General features: G+C 41.0%; 4 protein-coding genes across 10 annotated transcripts in view; 1 reads left to right on the forward strand and 3 right to left on the reverse strand.

Moving 5' to 3' along the window:
* The window catches only part of LOC120425302 (protein daughterless), a 76,553-nt gene extending 72,288 nt beyond the window's left edge, over window positions 1–4,265 (reverse strand). For all 7 annotated transcript variants that reach the window (XM_039589772.2, XM_039589771.2, XM_039589770.2 and 4 more), the window contains exon 1: window positions 4,131–4,265. In XM_039589772.2, the coding sequence (XP_039445706.1) occupies window positions 4,131–4,212 (82 nt within the window). In that variant the 5' untranslated portion in view covers window positions 4,213–4,265. The remainder of the gene's footprint in view (window positions 1–4,130) is intronic.
* Window positions 4,131–9,062, reverse strand: LOC120425303 (uncharacterized). Its single transcript, XM_039589774.2, has 3 exons — window positions 8,710–9,062; window positions 6,000–6,078; window positions 4,131–5,936 (listed from the first exon to the last, which is right to left on the reverse strand). Exons 1-3 carry the CDS (start codon window positions 8,978–8,980, stop codon window positions 5,150–5,152), a joined length of 1,137 nt encoding a protein of 378 aa, XP_039445708.1. The 5' UTR covers window positions 8,981–9,062; the 3' UTR covers window positions 4,131–5,149.
* Window positions 9,063–9,226: 164 nt separating this feature from the next.
* On the forward strand, window positions 9,227–14,726 carry LOC120425304 (RING finger protein 121). The gene is made up of 6 exons (XM_039589775.2): window positions 9,227–9,529; window positions 9,629–9,663; window positions 9,884–10,025; window positions 13,366–13,749; window positions 13,814–14,049; window positions 14,106–14,726. Exons 1-6 carry the CDS (start codon window positions 9,494–9,496, stop codon window positions 14,224–14,226), a joined length of 954 nt encoding a protein of 317 aa, XP_039445709.1. The 5' UTR covers window positions 9,227–9,493; the 3' UTR covers window positions 14,227–14,726.
* Window positions 14,727–15,731: 1,005 nt separating this feature from the next.
* Window positions 15,732–23,786, reverse strand: part of LOC120425292 (kinesin-like protein KIF14) — a 37,539-nt gene continuing 29,484 nt past the window's right edge. Inside the window, exons 2-4 of the mRNA XM_039589758.2 lie at window positions 20,035–20,645; window positions 19,786–19,972; window positions 15,732–17,170 (exon numbers count right to left, since the gene is read on the reverse strand). Coding sequence (XP_039445692.1) covers window positions 15,959–17,170; window positions 19,786–19,972; window positions 20,035–20,645 — 2,010 coding nt within the window. The 3' untranslated portion in view covers window positions 15,732–15,958. The remainder of the gene's footprint in view (window positions 17,171–19,785; window positions 19,973–20,034; window positions 20,646–23,786) is intronic.

Below are 23,786 nucleotides of genomic sequence, written 5' to 3' on the forward strand. Positions count from 1 at the left end.
AGCAAAATTAGCCAGCAAATCCGCGCCAGATCCGCGCGATCCGCGCCGTCCGTAACAACCCTGCTCGTTGTAATAAAAAGATTCACTTAACATCAAAATAATCGAAATTCGTATATTTATACTGCAGTAGTTTGGAATATTTGTTTGTAATATATTAAAATGATGACAAAGACATACTTCAGGTCAGCTCAAGATATATTTGAACACAATTTCGATAGTCAAATCTCGAATGTCAATCTATCTCGTACTACACATTAGTATCAATAGTCGATTGCATAACTCAACATTAATTAAAGTCAGCCTCCCGAAACGCGTGTCCCTCTAGGTCACTGATGTTGCTATTGCTACTGCAAGCATGGTTCACAACAAACATTCCGCAGGCCAAACCAAACGTCCACCGCCTCTATCCCACGTCAACAAACAAGCATGACAACTCCACCTCGATGTGTGGAGGACAACGTTTTGATTATCTGCTAAATCTCCAACCCGTCCCCCCTTCCTCTTCGTGGTACCCTCCCCCTTTTAAAGCGATTTTCATTTGCTTGGCAAATCGTGGTACACATATGACAAGTCACACTCACACACACACACATCTGAATCTATTGCATCCCTTTGTAGGAGTCAGATCGGAATCATAACTCTCGCTGGTTCGATTGCCCAATCGCACAAAGTCTGTCGAACAAGTTACAAGTTAGTTAGGTGGAAGAAAGCATTTACTGTTTCATCACCCGTAATCATCCCCTACCTACTTCCACGGAGAACCCGTGTAGCTGAACCGTGGAAAACAATTACACGGCTCGCACAGTTCTTCCGGGAATAAAGGGTGAGTTTGGCCAGAAGCAGGACTTTGGAACAGTTTTCCGAGTCGTTTTTCTCTGGGACTGATACATTTTTTTCGGTTGCCTCCTTCTCCTGTGCACAGGGTTTAGGGCGAGGGACGCAACACGCACGACAACATCGATGCCAAAAGGCGGCGATTAGAGTGAGTGTTGGTGGCATATCTGAAGTCCGGAGAAACCGACTGTTCGCAGTGTGACTCGGACACAACTCGGTGTGTGACTTTTGTGTATTTCTTGGCCGTCGAAGGCAGAGAGTCGAGGAAAGGCAAAAAGAACAACAATGATCACAGAGCGCTGCACGGAGCAAATCGTGTTGATACTAATACAGCGTTAGCCGCGGACACACACCGCACAACTCATGAAGAATTGTTGGAGGAGGAAGAAACGACAACCACATGCACAGCAAGCGATGTCGTCGCGTGAATGCGTGTTAGAGAGGAGAGTATTATTGTGGGTACGGTACACACAGAGAAAACACAGAGAAAGACTGACTGACTTGGTGTCACACGCGCGCCCGTAGACGACTATTATTTTGCGGGACCGTACAAGACCGAAGTCGAAGTGCGAAGGGTTGCCAAGCGTTTATTTTGCATCGAACGTCAACGCACGTAAATTTTGTGAGGTGAATGCCAAAGGCGTGCGAAGCATCTTTTTGCGTATTTAGAATGGTTGATGAAGATTTGAGTGCATCTAAGCACTGTATTCAGCGGCAAACGCTTGCTCCGAAGTGTTTCCTTAGAGTGGCAAGACTAGAACCTGCTGAAACCACATGGAAATCGTGATTTACTGTTCTGTAATACGCCAACACCTCTTGCAAAACTCAGGTTTTGAAGGTGAAGACAACGAATATCTGGCAACCCTGTTTAAAGTTTTGGATGTCAAAAAATAATTGAATCTAGTCAGAGGTATTCAAAAACATCCCAAATATAAGAAAATGAAAATTGGACCTCTTATAAAAAAAACTCCAGAAATTGACATCCGTAGTGAAAAAAAATTTTGGATGGAATTTGAAAATGCAATTATTTTAAATTGCCGTTTACGTCACTTACTTGCATAAGGACAGAAAGGTATGGTATTTAAGGAAAAAGGTTGATTATTTTTATAGTTTTTAAATATTTTTCTTTAAAATGTGTTCTCTATCAAATTGAAATTACGATTAAATAAAACACTGTCTCAAAAGTATATAGTTATCAAAAAAAGTACGTCATATTAAATTTTGTTTCTTTAAATTTGTTGGATTAAATTTGTTTAAATTCAAGATAAATATTGCATGATTTATCAGCTTACTTGGTAAAAACGATTTATTATTCCAGATTTCCTACAATTCTACCTTCAATTTAAATTTGATGACATTTTATCAAAACGACCTGAGATATAAAAGATTTACAAAACAGTTTTGAAAATCGGTTTATTTTTGGGATTAGAACTCTAACAATAAGTATATGTTTACGAGTTTGAAAAAAAAAATCAAAGCTATATTTGAAAAGTCTACTTTGTCATACATCCCGGATAAATCTTCAGATGTCAGTCTTTTGAAAAATTACTGTAAATGCCATAAAGTTTGACATTTTGGTTTAATATACGTTCTGATTTCGTTGCATATGAAAAATGAAAAACATTTTTTTTGCATTCATCACCTCAGTGGGGAGAGGCTATAAAATCACTCGAAAGATGAACTTCTTTATTCAACCTCTTAGACCCACCTTCACGTATACCTATCGACTCAGTATCAAATTCTGAACAAATGTCTGTGCGTGTGTATGTCTTTGGGGTCCCACAAGACCCTAGTTAATATTATGAAGTTTAGAACAGTACTTCAAAAGTTATGCTAAAAAAACGAGTGGTTTTGTAAGAAAACCACTTATACACTTTTTAGAAGCCGGATCTCACATATTTTGATCAAAACGTTGTCCGGATCTACCATGCGACATATCTTTGGATGGGTAATCAAGAGATCTTTGTATAGAGTAGAAAACATTGAAAATCTGACAACCCTATCAAAAGTTATAAGTACTATAGTATTTTATTACACTTTTTTAGGCTGGATCTCAGATATTTTGATAAAGCAAGTGTTATTTATACACTTTTTTGAGGCTGTGTAATGAATGTGAGGAAGGCACCAACCACCTAAAGGTGGATTTAGTAACGTTATTAATCAATGACTAGTTTTCAGTATTTGTAACAATTAAATTCATGATTAGTAATTTAATCATTTAAATTTGTTTCGTAAAAAAGGAACCGAAATGTTACATTATCAGAGGATCTAATACTAAACTGCCTCCCTTAATGAAAAAAATAATATGAAACTATCGTTCAAATCATCAAAATCCTTAGAAACAGATTCACAGTTGTTGGATTCTATCAAAAAACGTCATAGTCATATCGTTTGTCAATCAAATGAGAGATCACTTCTAATCAAGACGTCAAGCTCAAATACACATCTATGTAACGTTGCATTCGCATGATACCTAAACCTAAAATGTATATTACACCAGGACTCCCCACGACAGTTATCTAGGCCTAATCGGCTTACTGCTGGTTCATTGTTCAGGGACTCTCTCCTTCCACAAGTTAAACATCTGGCAACCTTGGCTTACCGCGATACATTTGCAGCGCTCTCCTCGGCGCGATGAAAATCCGATCCACAGCGCGTTTGCGGATTTTTGAGAACCGATTCCCGGTGGGGCCTTTGCTGGCGGCAGTGTCCACACCCGCGCTAGGAGCGTCCCTCTTCCGCTGGATTAATCCAGTTTGGTCGTTATTCGAAGTGTTCCGCGCGCCACGATCATCGGCGGGGCCTCATCATAATATTTATAGAACGTTTGACATAAAGAGGCTTTTTCTTCGTTGGCTTCGTTTTTCGTTTTTTTTTCTGCTGTTGCTGCTGGTGCTCTTTCCCTCGAGCACCGACACAACCAGAGCACACTTGTACACACAACAAGGTGGCATACGACGACACTTTACCACTACCACCACCACCACCGTGTAGAATCTGTGACCAAATCCAAGTAGCCGTCGTCGTAAGCAGTACACGCACACATGCACACACATAGATACAATGGTAACTCCTCTTGCGACAAACGGATACAGCCAGCAACATTTAAAGACACACCAACACAGCGACGCACCGCGCGAACAAAAATTGGAAATGGATGACAAAAAAAAATCTCCACTTTCAGACCTATCTCCCGCGAACGCAATCTCGATTCACACACTTCACGGCGCACTTGGGCGGCCACTTCCACCGCCCGGCGATGCCCGGACCGCTTCCGGTTCCGGCCCGACACTTACCAGGCTGCTTGTTGGCGATTTTGTTGAAGCAATTTTGAAACACTTCGTAGAGATGGTAATGTTCATCATCGCTAGTAGCCATTTTGATATCTCCTCCTCCACCGTCGCACCGTTCTCTTCTTCTCCTTCTCCTCGTCTACACACACACTCACACACTACTACACGTCCTCGCCTACTGCGAGCTGCCTCTGTTCTTCGCTTCGACCGACTCCTGCTTTTGTTGATGCTGTTCTTCTTCTACTTCTCGCCCTCTCGCACCTCCACACTCACACGCACACACCTAAGGGCGCGCGCGCTCTCCGCGTTCACCCAAGCGCACAGCCGATGGGGCGAACCTCACCCATACACCGACAGCGAGAGCCCGTGTGTGTGTGTTCAGTAGTCCTCCTATCGCCTTCTCTCCTCTTCTCTCTTTCTCCCTCTGTCCCTCAACGCAAAGCGACGACGGCAGGCAGGCAGAGTTTTGAGCAGCGAACGCGTGCACACATCAGCACCGTGTGCGAGCGAAAAGATAACTGAAGGCTCAGCCGAGAGCGACACGACGAGAGACCCTCTTTCGACTTTGTCGTTTTGGGCTCCGGATCGCTTGAGCGTTGGTTTGGTGGAGGGAATTTTCTTGCAAGCGCAGATGGAGCGCTTCCACTGACAGACGAGAGCGCGCTGTCAGTTTTGGTTTTTGAGCGCGATGAACAGTGGGCTGACAATGGATCTTGGTGGATCTTAACTGGTTCTGTTCTCCCATATCCTTGTCATCAGCGAGCGTTGCAACTGCTTGAAGTGACCTTTAACCCAGTCACGACGTTCTAACAGGATTCTAGCAGATTTCTTACAGAGCTGGATATTCTTACAGCATTCTAGCAGAAATGTTCCACCGTTCTAGCAGGTTTCTGGCAGAACCAGCTATGTGACTGTGACTGGGAAGACGAGATAAGGGAAGTTCGGACATCAGTGACAAACCTGCAACTACTACTCAAAAATATTTATCGTAAATACCTTAAAATCAGTCACCCCGCAGCGATTCACAGGTTGGCATCCGTCAGTCCACACTCCAGCTGTACCAAATACGTAAGGATCTTCATCTTGGCGATCGCTCTCTTTTCCGGTGGCAACCGCTGCAGCGGACCAACCAGCGAGAGCGCAAAGTATTCCTCTTCACTCATCTTTGCTGGTGCTGCTGGAGCTACTGAAGCGCTGCTTGTACAACTGCTCGTCGAAGGTTGCTCGATGGCTTGTGGTTTGGCTGGAGTCACACTAACGGATGAGGTGTCCGGTTCAACCACTTCGGCATTCTTGAACTTTTTGGCTTGTTGAGATGATTCAACGCTGTTTGGTAGTTTATGCTTTGCGGTACTGGCCACAACGTTTAGTTGATCTGCTTCATGGTACCCTTCGGATTCAGCTTCTTCGATTAGAACATCTTCGACAAGCTCGTCTGATTCTTCGGTCTGTTCACCAGTCATTTTCTCATCACCAAAACTCTTTTCTGGTTGAGTTTTTCCGCTTGCAACAACGTCCCATGAACTGTCCAAGGCGTTGGTATTACCTTCATCTTCTTGCGCTTTATGATCTTCACCAGCCTCTTCAGCATCGACCTCGAAGGATTCAACAACTTCGTCCGATTCGCGAAGAAGATCGTCAGAACAATCAGCATTTTGTTTGCATTCAGTCCTTTCGTGTTCCTCGCTAGATTCTTCATCTTCGATCAGATGAGTCTCGAGATCATCTTTCGATTCGCTTCCTTCGCTGGGCTCATGTTCGATCAACACTTCGTAATCCGCTTCTTCGATTGCTAATGTCAGCAGAATTCTGTCAAAACGGAAATGTCAACTGTTATAATTACGGAATACAGGACGTTTAGCGGAATCTTACTCTTCTTTATGAGTTGGTGGAGCTTCTCTCTCTTTGATTGTATCGTTCGTTTCATCAAGTGCTTCATCTATTTGGATGACTTGGAAAGAAAAAACATTGTTTTAAACATTTTTTTTTTTTTGATTAATAAGAATTTGCAAATTTTTGATTCAGGCTCGATCTCGAGCCAGATCGACTCGAGGCTCGAGCCAGATCGACTCGAGGCTCGAGCCAGATCGACTCGAGGCTCGAGCCAAAATTCTCAGTGGGATTGTATTGAGAGAGAAATGTACACGCAGACAAATATTTTGTACGGTCAGCCTGTACGAGGTTTGATTCAACAAATTTTTTGTCGAATATAATCAACGCCGATTTTGCGTTGAAACAAACCTTGATTTTCTCAATTCCACAAAAATCTTTCGTTGTTTTGAAAAAATTGCTTTGACGTTTAGCGTTAATTCAACAAAAAAATTCAAATTAACAAAACGTTTTGTTGATTCAAATATGCCCACAATATGCCTCATTTTTCTGCTAGTAAATAAGTGGTGAGAACTAAAATGTTTGTCAGATAGGCTTCAACATTTTAAATATTGAATTTAAAATTTTAGAGAAGCTTTAACAAATACAAAGTTCAAAACAATTATGTATTTTTTCAGTGTTGGCGTCCGAAACATTAAAAAAATGTTACTAGTGGTTGATGCCTTTCTCACAATCACCCTTAACACGTAAATAACACTTAACTGCCCATGTTCACATAAATGTCCCATATGCAAAAACAGCAAGCTGAGAAAAATGCATTTGAAGTTTGCCCCACACATAAGGTTACATGTTATGTTTTCACGAAAAAACTGGATTTCCTCCTGATTTCTAGAACAAAGTACTGGATGTTACAGGCTTTTCTGAAAGATCTCGCGATTCTGAACAAAACTGCATCAATAACTCGAAAACGATGAAAATGCATATGGGACATTTATGCGATCAGGGTCGGTTAAGTGCTTATAACTTTTGATAGGATTGTCAGATCTTCAATGTTTTCTACCCGTTGGAAAGGTCTTTTGATTCAAAAAAAAAATCAAATTATTCGCTCTACAGCATTGCCTTGGCGTTCTCGATTGCGAGATTCCTACTCGAAACTAGGTGTTCGAAGTTTTGATTGTTGAGGCAATTGCAAACCTCTTTTTACACCTAAGCTTCCATCCACCCCGGGATTCGAACTGACGACCTTTGGATTGTTAGTCCAACTGCCTACCAGCGACTCCACCGAGACAGGACCCAGGGAGACGACTCCTACACCTGGACTGAGCTAACGACCTAACCTTTTTTTAGGTTAGTCCGGGGCCAACATTTACTTCCCGTCCGACGGAAGGCGTGATCAGACAAATCTCGTCTCGAAAAATGCCACCAGGACCGTCTGGGATCGAACTCAGGCCGACTGGGTGAGAGGCAATCACGCTTACCCCTACACCACGGTCCCGGCACAGGTCTTTTGATTATCAATCCAAAAATGGATTGCATGACAGATCCGGACAAAATTTTAATCAAAATATCTGCGATCCAGCCTCTGATATTTGTTTAATTCACACTTAAGTGCTCATAACTTTTGATAGGGTTGTCAGATCTTCAATGTTTTGGGCTCGTTAGAAAGGTCTGAGAATGTATGATTAGCACAATTTACAATCTCCCGGAATTGAAAAAAAAATCGTTCTTTTAGCATAACTCTTGAAACACTTTACTAAACTTCATAATTTTCAATAGGAACTTATGGGACCCCCAAACGAATCGAATGAGGCCAAAACGGTTGAAATCGGTTCAGAGATAATCGAGTGCATATTTTTCGGTGCACATACGAACCCCTACACACACACAGACAGACATTTGCTCAGAATATGATTCTGAGTCAATAAGTATATGTGAAGGTTGATCTAGGAGATCAAATTAGGAAGTTAATTTTTCGAGTGATTTTATAGCCTTTCCTCTGTAAGGCGAGGAAGGCAAAAATGCTGGAATAAATTAAAGTACCTAGCTAAATTTCAAATTAATTCAGATTATTTATTTTTTCATCAGCTGAAAAATATGTTTGTACGAGCCATTGTTTTTGAGGATTCTTTAGCTGTATGTAATAACGTTATATTGGCAAATACAATTAAAATTATATTTATGTTTAATCATTTCAATGTTAGAAAGATAAAAAGTTAGTTTTACAGGTTTTTTATATTGCATTTTATGTATTCATTCTTTCATGTATTATAGTAGTTATGGTGTAAATTAGGTGTGAAAGAACAAAAAAATCATCGATGTTTTTTTGATTTTTTAAAGACTACATGATTTTTTCTCCATAAATCGTATTGTAGAAAGATTTTTGATTTTTTTTTTTCATAAATATTTTAAATATATATATCAAACATTTAAGAAATTTTCAGATTCGTTTATGCACACTCAAAATTGATTTTTTAAAAATGAAGTTTGGAAATTGTTATCTGACAAAAATGTATAATTACAAAAAAAAAAAACAATGTTCGCAATTTCATACCTTTATAGGACCTTTTTCAAAAAAACTCTAGAACTGTAGCAAGAATCATTAATATATGATAATTAATTACAACTATTTCAATTAAAATTCCATCTGTTACAAGTGTTATTTTGCCATGTAATCCGATCATAATGTTTACCATTTTTTGCAGAAATACCAAATGGTTTCTACATATTTCACTTGACATGGAAATAAACTTACCCGAAGAATCCCCCTTCCGCATCCGATGATCCATCGGCACCGCATCCCGGGCCAGTGTCGTCCTGTGGAACTGCCGCCTCACGTAACGCTCCTCAAAGTGGTTCTCGCACACGAGCCTCCTCGCACTGGCCGGCAAATTCTGGACATCTTCGTTCCCAGACAGCTGGAGCCACTTTCCCCGGCGCGGCTCGTCCTTGGGCAGGTTGAAGAATACCAACGTTCCGCATGGAAACGGTTTGTTGAAGCACCCGTTGAAGATGCAACAGGCCATGCTTTTGAACACTGTTTTTTTCGATGATTGCAGCACGAATTTGTTTGAAAATAATGCAACAAAGTTGTTTGTTTTGATTTCAGGTTCAGGTACACTGTGAAAATGATGTAGACGTTTGCGAGAAACAGAATCCCTCTCCAAACGTCAACGCCTAATTTGATTAGCGCAGAGAAAAGAAGAGAACTGTCAGTCTGCGTTGTCCAAATTTTTCATGTCCCGACGACGACGTAAACAGAGCAAGAACATCAGTCGATTTGTCGCGGCGCCCCTTGGAAGAGGGTGGAGAAAGGACAGTGAAAAAAAGTGTCGTGTGTTTTCCACGGATCAATCAGAACAGCTCACAACACCATGGACAGACAGCAGAAGCAGCAGTATTGACTTTGAACTGCTCAATTAGGGGGCCCAGAGGAACTAGTGCGGTGCCAAAGTCCTATTTGAAGCCCCGTGTCTGGGCAGGATTGGAGACGATATTTGACCGCGGAACAGGTGTGGAGAGAGACCAACGCAGCAAAAATGAATCTCCACGAGCCGGTCGATATGCTCAATAAGGTAATTGTCCTGTTTGGGGGAGGGCAGTGTCCTGCCCCTCGGTCGTTCCCCAAATTTATGATATTTTAATGATTTTCTCCCGTTTTTCATTCGCCGCAGACCCTCGATGATCTCACACCGGAGGAGAAGATGAGGTAAATACCGGACCGGATTTTGAAATGGTTTTTATCGATTCTTATCTTCGCGTACCGTACACAAGTACCTTATCGTAACGCAAGCCACAAAAGATTACCTCGCTAAACGATGAAGCGCACACAACATGATTCGAAGAACGCTGCTGAATTATTAACTCAATGCTCAATGATGGTTTATGATGGATGTTTTTACTTTCCTGCGTCCAAATTTTCCTTCCAGAATCGAGCACATGAAGCTGCACGAAAAGCACAAGGGCCATGAGTCGATGCACGCCGAGATGGTTGTCATCCTGCTGGTTACGCTGATCATCGCCCAGATTGTGCTGGTCGAGTGGAAGAAGCGCCACTATCGGTCGTACTCGGTGAGTTGGATGTTTTTTTTTTGTTTTTCAGTACATGAGACTATGAGTAATAGAATTACAGTAAAGTAATTTTAACAAGTCACGTGCTTTGCGTACCGATCTTAATCGTTTCTGAAGTAATCATTCAAATTGCAAACCAAAATGACTGGAACCTGTTCTGTAGCTATCAACATATTTTTATTTATTTTTTTAATTGCGAGATGTTTTTTTTCTTGTGTTTTAGGCAAAAAAAATCATCTATTTTTTTTTGTATTATTTTTTCAAAGCAATAGGGTCCTGAAGCCCAATGCCAATTTTTACACAATTAAAGCAGGTGGTAATAACTGTAAAAGTTCATGTTCTGTAATTATCAGGATATAAAGACTTGTTATTCAAATACCCATTCAAATGTTAAAAAATAACTTATTCTGTTATCAAAAAATATCACCCGAAAATTTGATAACAGAGAAAAAATGTTCACAATAACTCAATTTGGTGTTGGTGGGAAATGCAGTTGCAATGGTAAATAACTTATTTTGTTATTGTTTTCTAATTATTAGCATCTTATAAAATTTTAATATTTGCTTGGTTCCAATTTTATATTACACATTTTGAAATGTTGAATAAAATCAGTAAGCATGGGCAACGGCTTACAATTTTTGTTTAAAATGTAAAATTTAACAGAGGCTAGGCAAATTTGTTTGTTTGCCGTTGTGTAATAGCTCCTTAATACCTCTTTCAGAAACTTTTCGAAAAAGGTTGATTTCATATCAATAATTAAAAAATCAACTTTCTGTGCGAGAAGCGAGGACGCAAGGTTGAATTTCTTTTTCTTTTTATTTGTGATCCGGTTTTGTATGCGAGTGCGCTGGCAGTGGGGACACGAAGTCTTGATTTTTTATGTTTATTTTTATTTCTTTTGTGTCGTTGTTCGTGGAGTCGATTGTTGACAGCGGGGCCACGTGGTAGCTTCGCAGGATCGATTGTGGTTTTCCCGCTAACAATGACAATATCTGTCCTTCCTTTATCATCATTGACTTGATCGGAAGGCACGCCGCCGGTTGAGTTCGTCGAAGTAATTGTGTTACAAAATAACATATTATTTCATTACACATGCGTCCTATGTTTGTCCCTTTTTATTTTTATTGTTTCCAAATTCACTGAATTTGATGTTGTTTTCCGGTTTTGGTATAAACTAATCAAGCCAAAATCAAGCTATCCGATTTATTGAAGAGTCAACCATATTTCATGTAATATTTTTATATAAGCACGCGTTATCAATAATTTGAGTCCCTGGGCCTTGTAAAGTCAAGGGGCATGATTTGATCCTAGTGCATTAGTTAAAATTTGGGTATACATTCTTTTTTATAAGCACTATGGACACCACTTCATGCTACGAGAACTCGCTTTGCCGCAGCCCCAGGGCTTAAGCGTTGACCGATAAGCTGTCTTCGTGAACTAGGTAGTTCTCCGATAGTGAAAATATCACAATTGCACAAGACACCGCTGCTTCTGTGACTTTTTCACTATCACAATGTGGGATTTAGGTTGGGACTTCAGGATAGTACAATTGATTTGTTGCTTAGCATTAGCATTGAATATAAATCTATATCCTTTCCAAATCTATTTGATGTTAAAGTTAGCTGCAATTGTTAAGTTAGAGTAATGCTGTCAATAAACTTTGATTGATGTAGAATACTAGGCATTCTTTTATGTCAAATTGCCCATAGAGTCTCGATCAATCAATAATGTAATGATATCGGACAAAATTCGTTGATCTGTTGAACTAACGGTTTTCGGATTATGGTTGTATCGACCATTGTTGCGAATCGAGGAACTACGGATCTTTTGACGTAAATGGTCATTTCTTTTTCAAATCTTGATTTCTATCCTATTTGTATATCAGTTCATAAATTTTTATTGTTTTTGATAGAAGTAGTACTACAACAGTTAAAGGAACGTTTGCTTTTGAACATTAAGTTTAGAGGATTTTAGATTAAAGTTTAGATTTTCAATCCAAAGTAGTTAGCAAATGAATATTTGGACTTAAATGAATAATTGAATAAGTTGGACTTATGAATAACACACCACTGTGCATTTATTCTAGAGTCAGATCCATACAGCGTCAGTGTTTATTTGGTCGAAGTGTACTAATTCATTGGCAGATCTGATTCTAGTTGTAATGTACGACAAGACTACTGACGGACGTGACAGGACGAGGGCCCAGTTTAGAGGTTTCAACATCAACGATGTGCGGCTGGACCACCCTCCCAAAAAAAAAAAAAAAAAGCACGCGTTATCAATAATTTGAGTCCTTCCCATGGCATTTCTGCTCGGTTGGCACGCGTTCGATTAAAAAAGCTTGTTGAATAATTAACATTGTATATTTCCGCAGCCGGCTGCCTAAGATTTTTTAAATTTCATCCGATAACTCATTGCTCATGGTCGCAATAACTACCATGGTGAATCCTGACCTCATACCCATCTTACTAACCTTACTTATTGACTAACTAAAATAAGTTTTATCATTGTGAACAATATCCGGGTTCTAATAAAAACTTTTTGAAAAATTGAAAGGGTATAACAATTTTATTTGATGATATTATTTTTGAAACTTTTTAAAAATATTTGAGATGTGTGAAATTTTCAAGAAATTTGCAGTCCGATTGTAAAAGGGGACAGACTGTCTCACATTAGGTTTTACAGCGTGACGTCACGAGCGCACACGCACACACATTTTCACTGAGACACACGTGCAAAAAATGTAAACAGTGCAGCCAAGCTGTCAAATTTCTAACCTCAAAACCGAGTCGGCGTAAAACCCAATTACACGATGAAATTGAAAATTTGAAAGATTATTGTTTTTTTTTTTCATTATGAATCTTGTTTAGAACAATTGTACATAAGATTTTCAATTATTTAAAAAAAATCCACGTTCCGTGAAATTACCGTGTTATTTGGGGTTTTAGAATTATGGTCCCCGTGAAATTTCCGTTTTTTTAGCGCGAAAAATAGCTAAGCTCAATTATGTCCAATTGAATGATAATAAAACTTTTTTTTTCAGAATCATTTAGATTGCTAGATATGTTTGGTTTGGTTAAGGTTGAAATTATGAAAAATGGAAAAAAGACATTGGTAAAACAAATTAACCTTTCTTGTTGGCTAGGGTCAGAGTCGAGATGGCTAAAAGAGAGGGGCGTGCCAATATGGGAATGGGAAGTATTTTTGATTGTAGAAGGTATTATGTTGATTCGAAGCATGTTGAATCAACTGTTGTGGATATACCTAAAACAAGTCACGTCGAAACAAAAACGCCTGCACCTTACGTAAAATAATACACTCTTAACCACCCCCTTTCCAGCTCATGACCCTGCTCGCCCTGTGGATCATCCCGTTCGTGCTCAGCCTGCGCAGCCAGTACTGGCGGTTCATCTTTTTCTGGTTGATATTCAGCTGCATCACGGCCCTGGTAATGCGAAAGGCCCTCCGGAAGCCGCTGGCCGGCACCACTCCGCGGCTCGTGTACAAGTGGTTCTACTTCATCTACAAGCTGAGCTACGGACTGGGGATCATCGGGTACATCATCATGATGTTCACGTTTTTTGGGTTGAACTTTGTGTTCAACCAACCGCCGAACGTGTGGATGGACGTCGGGCTGCTGTTTGTGTTTTACGGACTGTATTACGGGGTGTTGGGACGAGACGTGTCCGAGATTTGCACGGACAAGATGGCCGCCCACGTGGGGGTGAGTACGGTTTGGGAATTGACGAGGGGATGGGTTCTTGAAGTTTCTTTGTTTTTTTTTTCAGTACTACACACCGAAGGGCATTCCGACGAGGCACCTGGAGCGAAACGTTTGCGCCGTGTGCGGAAACCAGCTGCTGACGGAGGTCAACGAGACGGGGGTCATCGAGGACACGTACAAGCTGTCCTGCGATCACGTGTTCCACGAGTTTTGCATACGCGGCTGGTGCATCATCGGCAAGAAGCAAACGTGTCCGTACTGCAAGGAGAAGGTTGACCTGAAGAAGATGTTTTGCAATCCGTGAGTAGATCTTCGTAAGTATTTGTTCAAGACTTCAATTTCTGTCTCGCTTTCAGCTGGGAACGACCGCACGTTCTGTACGGCCAGCTCCTCGACTGGATCCGGTGGCTGGTAGCCTGGCAACCGCTCATCCTGTTTATCGTCCAGGGCATCAACTGGATGCTGGGGCTGGAATAGCCTCTTGGGGCGATATTTTCGCTCCATTCGCGCATTCCCGTCGCACCGTCGTCGTCGTCCTCGCCGTCTTTCATTGTCATCGATACCAGAACGCGTGCTCGGCGCCGAGCATTCGAGCTTCAGTTTCCGTACGATTGAGTTGGGTTTTTGTCGTAATTTCACAAACATACACGTTGAGAGCAAGAGGGAGAGAGAGTCATCAAATAGCACCATGAGCGCCGCCACGCACCCGTCTGTGTAAAGCTTTATCAACTAGCAATTCAGTCAGCTTAGTGAGATGTAGCATTAGTGAGAGGATTTCCGTTCTTTCATTGAGTAGTCCTAGTAAACCGTAGTCATCAAACATCAATTTCAACGACATGTAACAAACAGCAACTTTCAGAACGAGTCAAGATGATCTTTCCAAACAGAACAGTGTCCTTTTTGTAAATGTGTTTCTAAACTTACGATATTGTAATTTCGATGCAAAAATAAAAAAAAGGTAGAACTTTTTTTCAAAATAAAAGCTACTTTTATGGATTTTTTTGTGATTCTTTTGTTTATTTTTGAGTATTTCATCAGCAGCTCGCCAAGAGCCAGAAAGTGTTTCGCGCCCAACCTCGAAAATTTGCTGTATTGTTTGCACCGCAGTTTGCGCATTTTACGCTTGAATGGTGCTTGTGCGATTTTTACATTGAATGATGCCCCAAATTGACATAAATGATGATTTTAAATTGACATAAAAATTTTAATTATATTTTTTAAATTTTTTAAATAAAAAAGTCGAGCATTTAAAAGTTTAAATACTTTTAAAACGCTAAGAATTTGAAATTTAAGAATTTAAGAATTTAAGAATTTAAGAATTTAAAAATTTAAGAATTTAAGAATTTAAGAATTTAAGATTTTAAGAATTTAAGAATTTAACGGTGCACATCAACCAGAGCTTTTGCACCCAGATTTTTGTTACAGACATTTTAGTAACTTCAAAACTACGGGTACTATCGAAATATTTTTTTATTCATCCCCTAAAGTACTGTCCACAAAGTAATTTACAACAAAGTTTGATTAATTTTACATTCCCGTTATTGCAGAATTGGGTCCGTAAGTTTGACCATTTTGGAATAAGAAGACAACAACTTCCTTCGTTGCTTTGTACCCTTAAGAATTTAAGAATTTAAGAATTTAAGAATTTAGGAATTTAAGAATTTAAAAATTTAAGAATTTAATAAATTAAGAATTAAAAAAGGGAATTTAAGAATCAAAGATTTTTAAATTTTAAGAATTTAAACATTAAGAATTTAAGATTTTTAAAATTTAAGAATTCAAGAGATTAATAGTTTAAGAATTTCAGAATTTCAAAATTTAGGAATTTAAAAATTTGGAAATTTACGAATTTAAGAATTTAACAAATTAAGAATTCGAGAGATTAGGATTTTAAAATTTCTGGATTTTAAAATCACGACCAACATTTGAAAATGGTAAAGGCAAGATAATTTTCTTTTTGTTCTATCAAATAAAAAAGATCATTTAAGTCTAACTTATGTATTGTCAATGGTTCAAAATTACACGCGTAGGTATTAAAACGAGACTCAAGTGAGCTCTCCCGAAAAAATGGTAAGGTTAATAAATACCGTCAGTAAATAACACTATTTAGAATACTATACCAGCGACAAAAAAATAAGGCAAGTAAAATCGCACAAAGTTGCGAGAAAAAAACTAACTCTAAACACCTTAAAACTCTTCATCCCCCTCCCTAATCCAGCACAAACCTTACCGACTTGGACGACTTGCTCTGCTCGCCGTTACTACCGTGCCTCGCGTCCTGCTCCATCAGCACAAACCTCATGTCCTGGATGGCGTTCTCGATGTCGGCGATCGACTGCAGAAAATCCCGCGCCATTCCCTGCTCCGGCCGCAGGCTGTTGTCCAGATCGACCACGCTGGCGTTCGGTTCCTGCTTGCAGACTCCCTGGTGCTTTTCGCAGTACCTTTTCAGCTTCATCGTAGCGATTTGGATGTCCTTAAGTTTGGTGGCGACTTTCAGCTCGAAGCGGGACAGTTTGGAGGGGGATTCCGACTGGCGGTTGTCCGGCATGTTTTCGTCGTTCGACGGTGGCAGCTGTTGGCAGCCTATTGCTTCATCCTCGAGCGGTTGCTGTTCTTTGCGCATGCTGTAGCTTGAGGAGGTCGCCATTCGGATCATGGACTTGAGCAAACCTTCCGACTTTTTCGCCTTGTTGGGGGATTTCTTCGTTGGACTGTTCCGTCCCCAGATGACGTCCTTGACCGATTCTACGTTGAGGGAGATTCTTCCAGAGTTGCGTGACTTCCTCATCGCCCCGCTATCTTCTCGCCAGTCAATGTCAAAGTTTTCAAACACATTCCCCGCGTTCAAGTCTTCCCGATCTCTCACCACACTCAGCCAGTACTCCAGCCGAGCCGGATTCCACTCCGCAACGCGTCCATTCGTCTTATCGTAGATATTTACAACCGCCCTCAGAATCCCCTCCTCGTCCGCGACCTGCGACTGCCCAAACTCGATCCGCAGTCCCAACTCCCGGCAGCGCTGAGTCGCCTCCTTCACCCCAAGCTGAATCTGGTGCAAACTCTCGTCGCTCGGGCGTTCCATCATCTTCTGAATCTCCTCGATCAAGTTCGACTTGAACGGCGTAAACTCGAACGAACTGTCCGCCTCGCCATCGGAGCTGTTCTGCTGCTGCTGGTGCCGCTTTTCCTGTTCCCGCAGCATCGCTTCCTTTTCCGTCTCGAGCAGTTCCTTGTGGCATTTGTACTTGAACTTTTCCAGCTCCAGCGTCGCGAGCCGCTCCTCGTACTGGCGTTCGTACGCGAGCCGCTCGGCTTCGATCTGCGAGATGGCGGCGCGCTTTTCGGCGTCCAGTTCGCGCCGGAGGCGGTGTTCCTGCTCACGCAGGATTTCCTGGTGCGCCGTCTGGAAGTCGACCATCTGGGTTGGAGTAGAAAATTGAGTTGTAGATTTTAAGATTTTATTAAAATCCTTCATATCAGGGAGGGTTATTTAGCAATTTCACGTATATTCGAGCATGGGAAAATAACAAGGGATAACCTCACCGTGGTATTGCTAGAGGTGGGCAAAAAAAGAGCGAGCCGCTCAAAGAGCCGGTTCACTAAAAAGAGCGAACGAACCATTGCTCACAAAAAAGAGCCTTCTTTTTGGTTCTTTTTGTAACTCCAATCTTTTGAAAGAACCGTTCCAAGATGATTTCCATCAAAATCATTGAGTTTCTAACTAATTTAAGCATTAGATTTGTTTTTGTTTTTAGAATTGAAAAAGTAATTTCAATATGTCAATGCTTATAAATTCATACCAAATTTGTCAGAACTATCACACGGTGTACTTTTTGAAGTACTTAAGAATAAAACACGGCAGGTTAAAGATTTTGAGAGCAGAATCGACATATTTCGTTGGGGGTTTCCTAGTTTTCGTTGAATTTACTCCAGAGGAAATAATTGTATAAACAAAATAAAAAAAAAACTTTTCATTGCATTGTTTGCAGAGTTAATATTTTCTTAAAAATAAAATAGCAGCATTTGTTCAATTTAAGCAGAAATAAACGCAATTTCGTTATACTAGTAGCAATTTTCTCCAAAATATTTTTTTAGTTTTAGGGCTCCATCGAATTTTTAGAACGTTTAGGTTTGAGTGGAAATCTTGACAAAGAGACCGCCAAGACCTAAGATTTTCAAGCGAATCTTCTCGTTTTTAGTTTTTTAGTCCAATATACTGCCGTTCTACGCATAATTGTCCCATGTTCAAAAAAGTGCAACTGAGAAAAACGCGATTGAAATTTTTCGACAGTTTTTTGTGTTTCTACGCATAATTGTCCCGTGGGTTGTATTCACCCCATAAGTCGTTAATCATCCCAGTTAGCAGTTTATCACTCTTATTTGTAATCCTCTTGCTATACAATAGGTAAACAAGAAACAATACGTCGTAAAACTGATAAATTCGTGAAAGAAAATACTTGGTGGGACAATTATGCGTAGAAGTACAACGATGGGACAAACAGACTTGGTGTTGTTTTCAATGAGTTTCCGAACAAAGTACTAGATTTTATGTGTTTTTTGAAGAGTAAACTTCAAACTAAACCTATAAATGACAAAAAGTCAGAATCGACCAAAAATGACATGGGACAATTATGCGTAGAACGGCAGTATAATACACATAAAAAATCACACCATTCACTACCAGCCTTTTTATCAAATTTTTGAAAAAGAGCGAAAGAGCCGTTCAAAGAAGCCGCTCATTTTAATGAGCGAGTGAAAATGAGTGGCTCCTAAAAAAGAGCGGGTTTGTCCACCTCTTATGATACTCCGTATGATCTTAAAAATGGTCAATCAAAAAATAAAAAATATTTCAATACCTAAACAATTTTGTTTAGGAAGTGTTATTCGAAAGCTATAAAAAATCGATAAATACCATAGTAGGTATGTACTGCCCATGTTCGCATAAATGTCCCTATGCAAAAACAGCAAGCTGAGAAAAACGCATTTGAAGTTTGTCCCATACATAAGGCTACGTGTTAAGTTTTCGCGAAAAAACTGGATTTTCTCCTAATTTCCAGAACAAAGTACTGGGTGTTATAGGCTCTTTTGAAAGAGCACACAATTTTGAACCAAACTGCATCAATAACTCAAAAACGATGAAAATGCATATGGGACATTTATGCGATCAGGGGCAGTATAGCTGATTTAAAAATTTTGAAATTATTTTTTTAGAAAATAATCTTAAACTTTTCCGAAGACAACGAAACGTTAAAAAAATCCCTTTTCAAGATACAGAATTTCTTATATTTACATACCTACTTTGTATGACGAGCCCCCAGCATATGTGGGACCATCCACAAACCACGTGGACACATTTTTGGAAATCTCACCCCCCCCCCCCCCCCCCCCCCCCCTGGACAATTGTCCATACAAAAAAAAAACCTTTTTGTATGGAGCGTGGACAATCGCCATACCCCCCCCCCCCCCCTAAAGTGTCCACGTGGTTTATGGATGGTCCCTTTACAAATTTTTCAAAAAAATCATAATTAAAAAAAAACATAGGAAAAAGGTTTTTTTTCAGTTGAAAAATTAAATATATAATCAAATAGTTTAGAACAATTGCTTCCATCAATAAACACTGATTTTTTTCATTCAAAAATGTGCCTTTTTACCAAAAGAAGTCATGACCAAGCTTGACACGTGGACACATTTTGGAAAATTCCATTTCAAACAGTCAACTGAGAGTGATCTTTTCTGAATAAAAAAAAAATATAAATAGTACCTTTAAACGCTTCAAATGTCTTGAATTTCTTGAGGTTTCTTGAAAATTTTCCGAATGTCACTGTTAAGCGTCCTTTAAATGCCTTTTGTTTTTATTTATTTCCATCAAACTTTAACAAAATCAAATCACATAAAAAAAATTCCCTTTCCCTACCGAAAATTTCGCCCTCCACAACCACCAAACCCTCCCCCCAACATCGCCCGAACCGACTGCAGATCGCGCTTCATCTGGATCACCCGGTGGTGCATACTGTTGTAGTGGCGCACACTTACGATTTGCTTGCTCCGAGTCGGACACTGCGGATTCGACACGCGGAAGTAGTGCGACCCGCCGATCACGAGCCGATCATTGTGAAACAGCTGACGCCGCTCGCGCACAATTTGCCCGTTGATGAACGTCTCGTACTGCTCGGCGTCCAGCGGCGTCAGGTACAGCTTGCCGATGCGGTTCTCGATGGAGCTGCAAGAGAGGAAATGAGATTGTTAGGGGAGGTTAAAATTGGATTTCGAGATCTTCCTTACCAATGATTGTGCGACACCAGCGGTCCCTCCAGCACAATGTCCGGCTTGCCAAACGACGAAGGTCTCCCGATGTTGACCGTCCCGGTCGGGATTATGTACAGCAACGTTCCCGAAAGCATCGGATCCGCGGCCAGATTCACCAAACACGGTTCCTTCTGTTCGGCACTCAACTCCAGCGCCAGTCCCTTCCTCTTGAGCAGCTTCATCTCCGTCCGCCGGACATCCTCCGCTTCCTGCAGTCTCTCCCGCCACGACTTTTGCGCTTTGGCCAGTTCCTGCTCGGTTTCCGCCAGCTGCTGCTTCAGCGCCTCAACCTCGCTCTCGTCCACCGACGTCTCGATGATGATCTTCCGCGGCTGGTACTGGGCGGCGGCGTTCGCCGAGTGGCGCTTCTGCCTTTCGTAGTCCTGGCGCAGCACCTGAAGCCGTTCGACTTCGGCTCGCAGCTCACGGATGATTCGGTCGTGTGGGTCTTCGTTGACCTTGACCCGGTTCACGATGGTTCGGGCTTGGCAGGCGTATCGCAGCGTGGCCAGCGTTTCCTCCAGATGGGTTGCCGCCGGGGAGATCGTGGCCAGCATGACCGTGCGCGAATTGCCGCCAAGGTTTTCCTGAAAGGAGGAGAAGAGGGAGAAAATATAATCATCAGCCGTTGAACGGATAAATAGATGCAAATTGAAATGCCGAAGAAGTGGCGGCTACTTGAAGTCGGTTGTAAAAAGTTTGCAAATTGCGCCTATCAAGTGGATTAATTGAAGCGAAGGAAGTGGCTAATGTGGTGGCTACAATTGATCGGTTGGTCGGTTGTGACCGTTCTGGATAAGTGGATTTATTGCGAGTTTTTATTAGAAATTTAGAAGAGCACTTGCAGAAGTTCAAGGTTGGTTGGATCTATGGCATCTATGGTATCCAGCAAACCAAATGAATAAAACACATCAAATGAAGAAACTAAATTAGTTTAGCTAAATTTCCGTACTCTGCGTAGGATTACAATTACCCATAAATTCATTAAACAGATGTCAAAATGTTGCAAAAATTGGCTCTTATACAAAAATATATTAGAATAGATCAAACTTCTAAAAAATCAAAATCATTTTCAAGAATTTTATTTTGTATTTTTTAATCCGGCTGAAACTTTGTTGGTGCCTTCGGTATGCCCAATGAAGCCATTTTGCATCATTATTTTGTCCATATAATTTTCCATACAAATTTGGCAGCTGTCCATACAAAAATGATATGTGAAAATTCAAAAATCTGTATCTTTTGAAGGATTTTTTTGATCGACTTGGTGTCTTCGACAAAGTTGAAGATATGGATAAGGAATACACTGAAAAAAATGATACACGTTAAAAAATTTGTTGGTTATTTTTAATTTCACTTTTTGTCGCTAAAACTTTGGGCTGGTACAAATTTTAATTAAAGTTTTTGTCTTAATTTTAACTGAAGTTATCTCGGAAACTATTGATTCAATTTTCAATGTAAAAAAAACTTGTGGGAAATTTTCTGATCATTTCAATATTATTGAAAACATAATTTAATTTTTTTTTTCTGAAATACGAAATGAGGAAAATGATCTATTTTTAAACCATTTCAAAAGTTATGCCTTTTGTGAGGCTGTATTTCAGAAATAAATTGTCCAAATTTCAAAGTTTTACAGAGACAAATTCAGGAGATATTGATGCACATATTTATGTGAACCTGGGTTGTTCTCTACTTGTAGAGAATCATACAACTTGAAGTAAATACAAAATATGAGCATGAGCATGAGCATGAGCATGAGCATGAGCATGAGAGACCACCCATGGTTGTCCTTCTCCGTTGCTGAACAGGACCGTAATATCCTATCAATACAACCGACCATACGCTTGAACGATCTAATGGTGTTTCCCTTATCAACAGCATGTATGAATGCGTTGAAAAGATAAAACATCAAGATCATTAAAACTTGATCTGAAGCAAATAGGTAACAGTCATTGGCCACCAACGGCGCCCGCCATGTCAGTTTGTAGATCTCGGGGGATTGGGACGGGAATGTTAGTTAGCACAGGTTGCTACCAAGGGTGGGTTCTATACGATATCCACACCCCCACGTGTGCCGGAAAACTACTTCTACTTGGGATTTTGTTAGTGGGTAAGGGTAATGGCCAGGATTCAACATAGAGGATGATGATGCGACCCAATAATCAATAAATTTGGTTTAATAGTGTGATGTATTATGCATTCTCAAGGCAAACAGTCGGAGGATGCGGATGAGATTATTCCCGGTTATTTGGTGTTGAGTTTAGCATTAATGATTCAATCTTAGACAGCCGGCTGTGGAAAGATAAAACCAAATAAAATGCGAAAACGCGAAACCGCCCGGACCGAAAAACCCACACAATCGAAAACGGCAACGAAAATCCTGCGTGATAACCGCGACGCGCACCGTTCAAATCCGCCGAAGCAACTGTCAAACAATCGCGAAATCACCCGGGTCGAAATACACACACAATCGGGGGGGAAACAAAGACGGAAACGGCAACGAAAATCCTGCGTGACAACCGCGACGCACACCGTTCAAATTCTCCAAAGCAACTGTCAAACAATCGCGAAATCACCCGGGTCGAAATACACACACAATCGGGGGGAAAACAAAGACGGAAACGGCAACGAAAATCCTGCGTGATAACCGCGACGCGCACCGTTCAAATTCTCCAAAGCAACTGTCAAACAATCGCGAAATCACCCGGGTCGAAATACACACACAATCGGGGGGAAAACAAAGACGGAAACGGCAACGAAAATCCTGCGTGATAACCGCGACGCACACCGTTCAAATTCTCCAAAGCAACTGTCAAACAATCGCGAAATCACCCGGGTCGAAATACACACACAATCGGGGGGAAAACAAAGACGGAAACGGCAACGAAAATCCTGCGTGATAACCGCGACGCACACCGTTCAAATTCTCCAAAGCAACTGTCAAACAATCGCGAAATCACCCGGGTCGAAATACACACACAATCGGGGGGAAAACAAAGACGGAAACGGCAACGAAAATCCTGCGTGATAACCGCGACGCGCACCGTTCAAATTCTCCAAAGCAACTGTCAAACAATCGCGAAATCACCCGGGTCGAAATACACACACAATCGGGGGGGAAACAAAGACGGAAACGGCAACGAAAATCCTGCGTGACAACCGCGACGCACACCGTTCAAATTCTCCAAAGCAACTGTCAAACAATCGCGAAATCACCCGGGTCGAAATACACACACAATCGGGGGGAAAACAAAGACGGAAACGGCAACGAAAATCTTGCGTGATAACCGCGACGCGCACCGTTCAAATTCTCCAAAGCAACTGTCAAACAATCGCGAAATCACCCGGGTCGAAATACACACACAATCGGGGGGAAAACAAAGACGGAAACGGCAACGAAAATCCTGCGTGATAACCGCGACGCGCACCGTTCAAATTCTCCAAAGCAACTGTCAAACAATCGCGAAATCACCCGGGTCGAAATACACACACAATCGGGGGGAAAACAAAGACGGAAACGGCAACGAAAATCCTGCGTGATAACCGCGACGCACACCGTTCAAATTCTCCAAAGCAACTGTCAAACAATCGCGAAATCACCCGGGTCGAAATACACACACAATCGGGGGGAAAACAAAGACGGAAACGGCAACGAAAATCCTGCGTGATAACCGCGACGCACACCGTTCAAATTCTCCAAAGCAACTGTCAAACAATCGCGAAATCACCCG

Source organism: Culex pipiens, chromosome 2, assembly GCF_016801865.2.
Source record: "Culex pipiens pallens isolate TS chromosome 2, TS_CPP_V2, whole genome shotgun sequence".
NCBI classification, from domain to species: domain Eukaryota; kingdom Metazoa; phylum Arthropoda; class Insecta; order Diptera; family Culicidae; genus Culex; species Culex pipiens.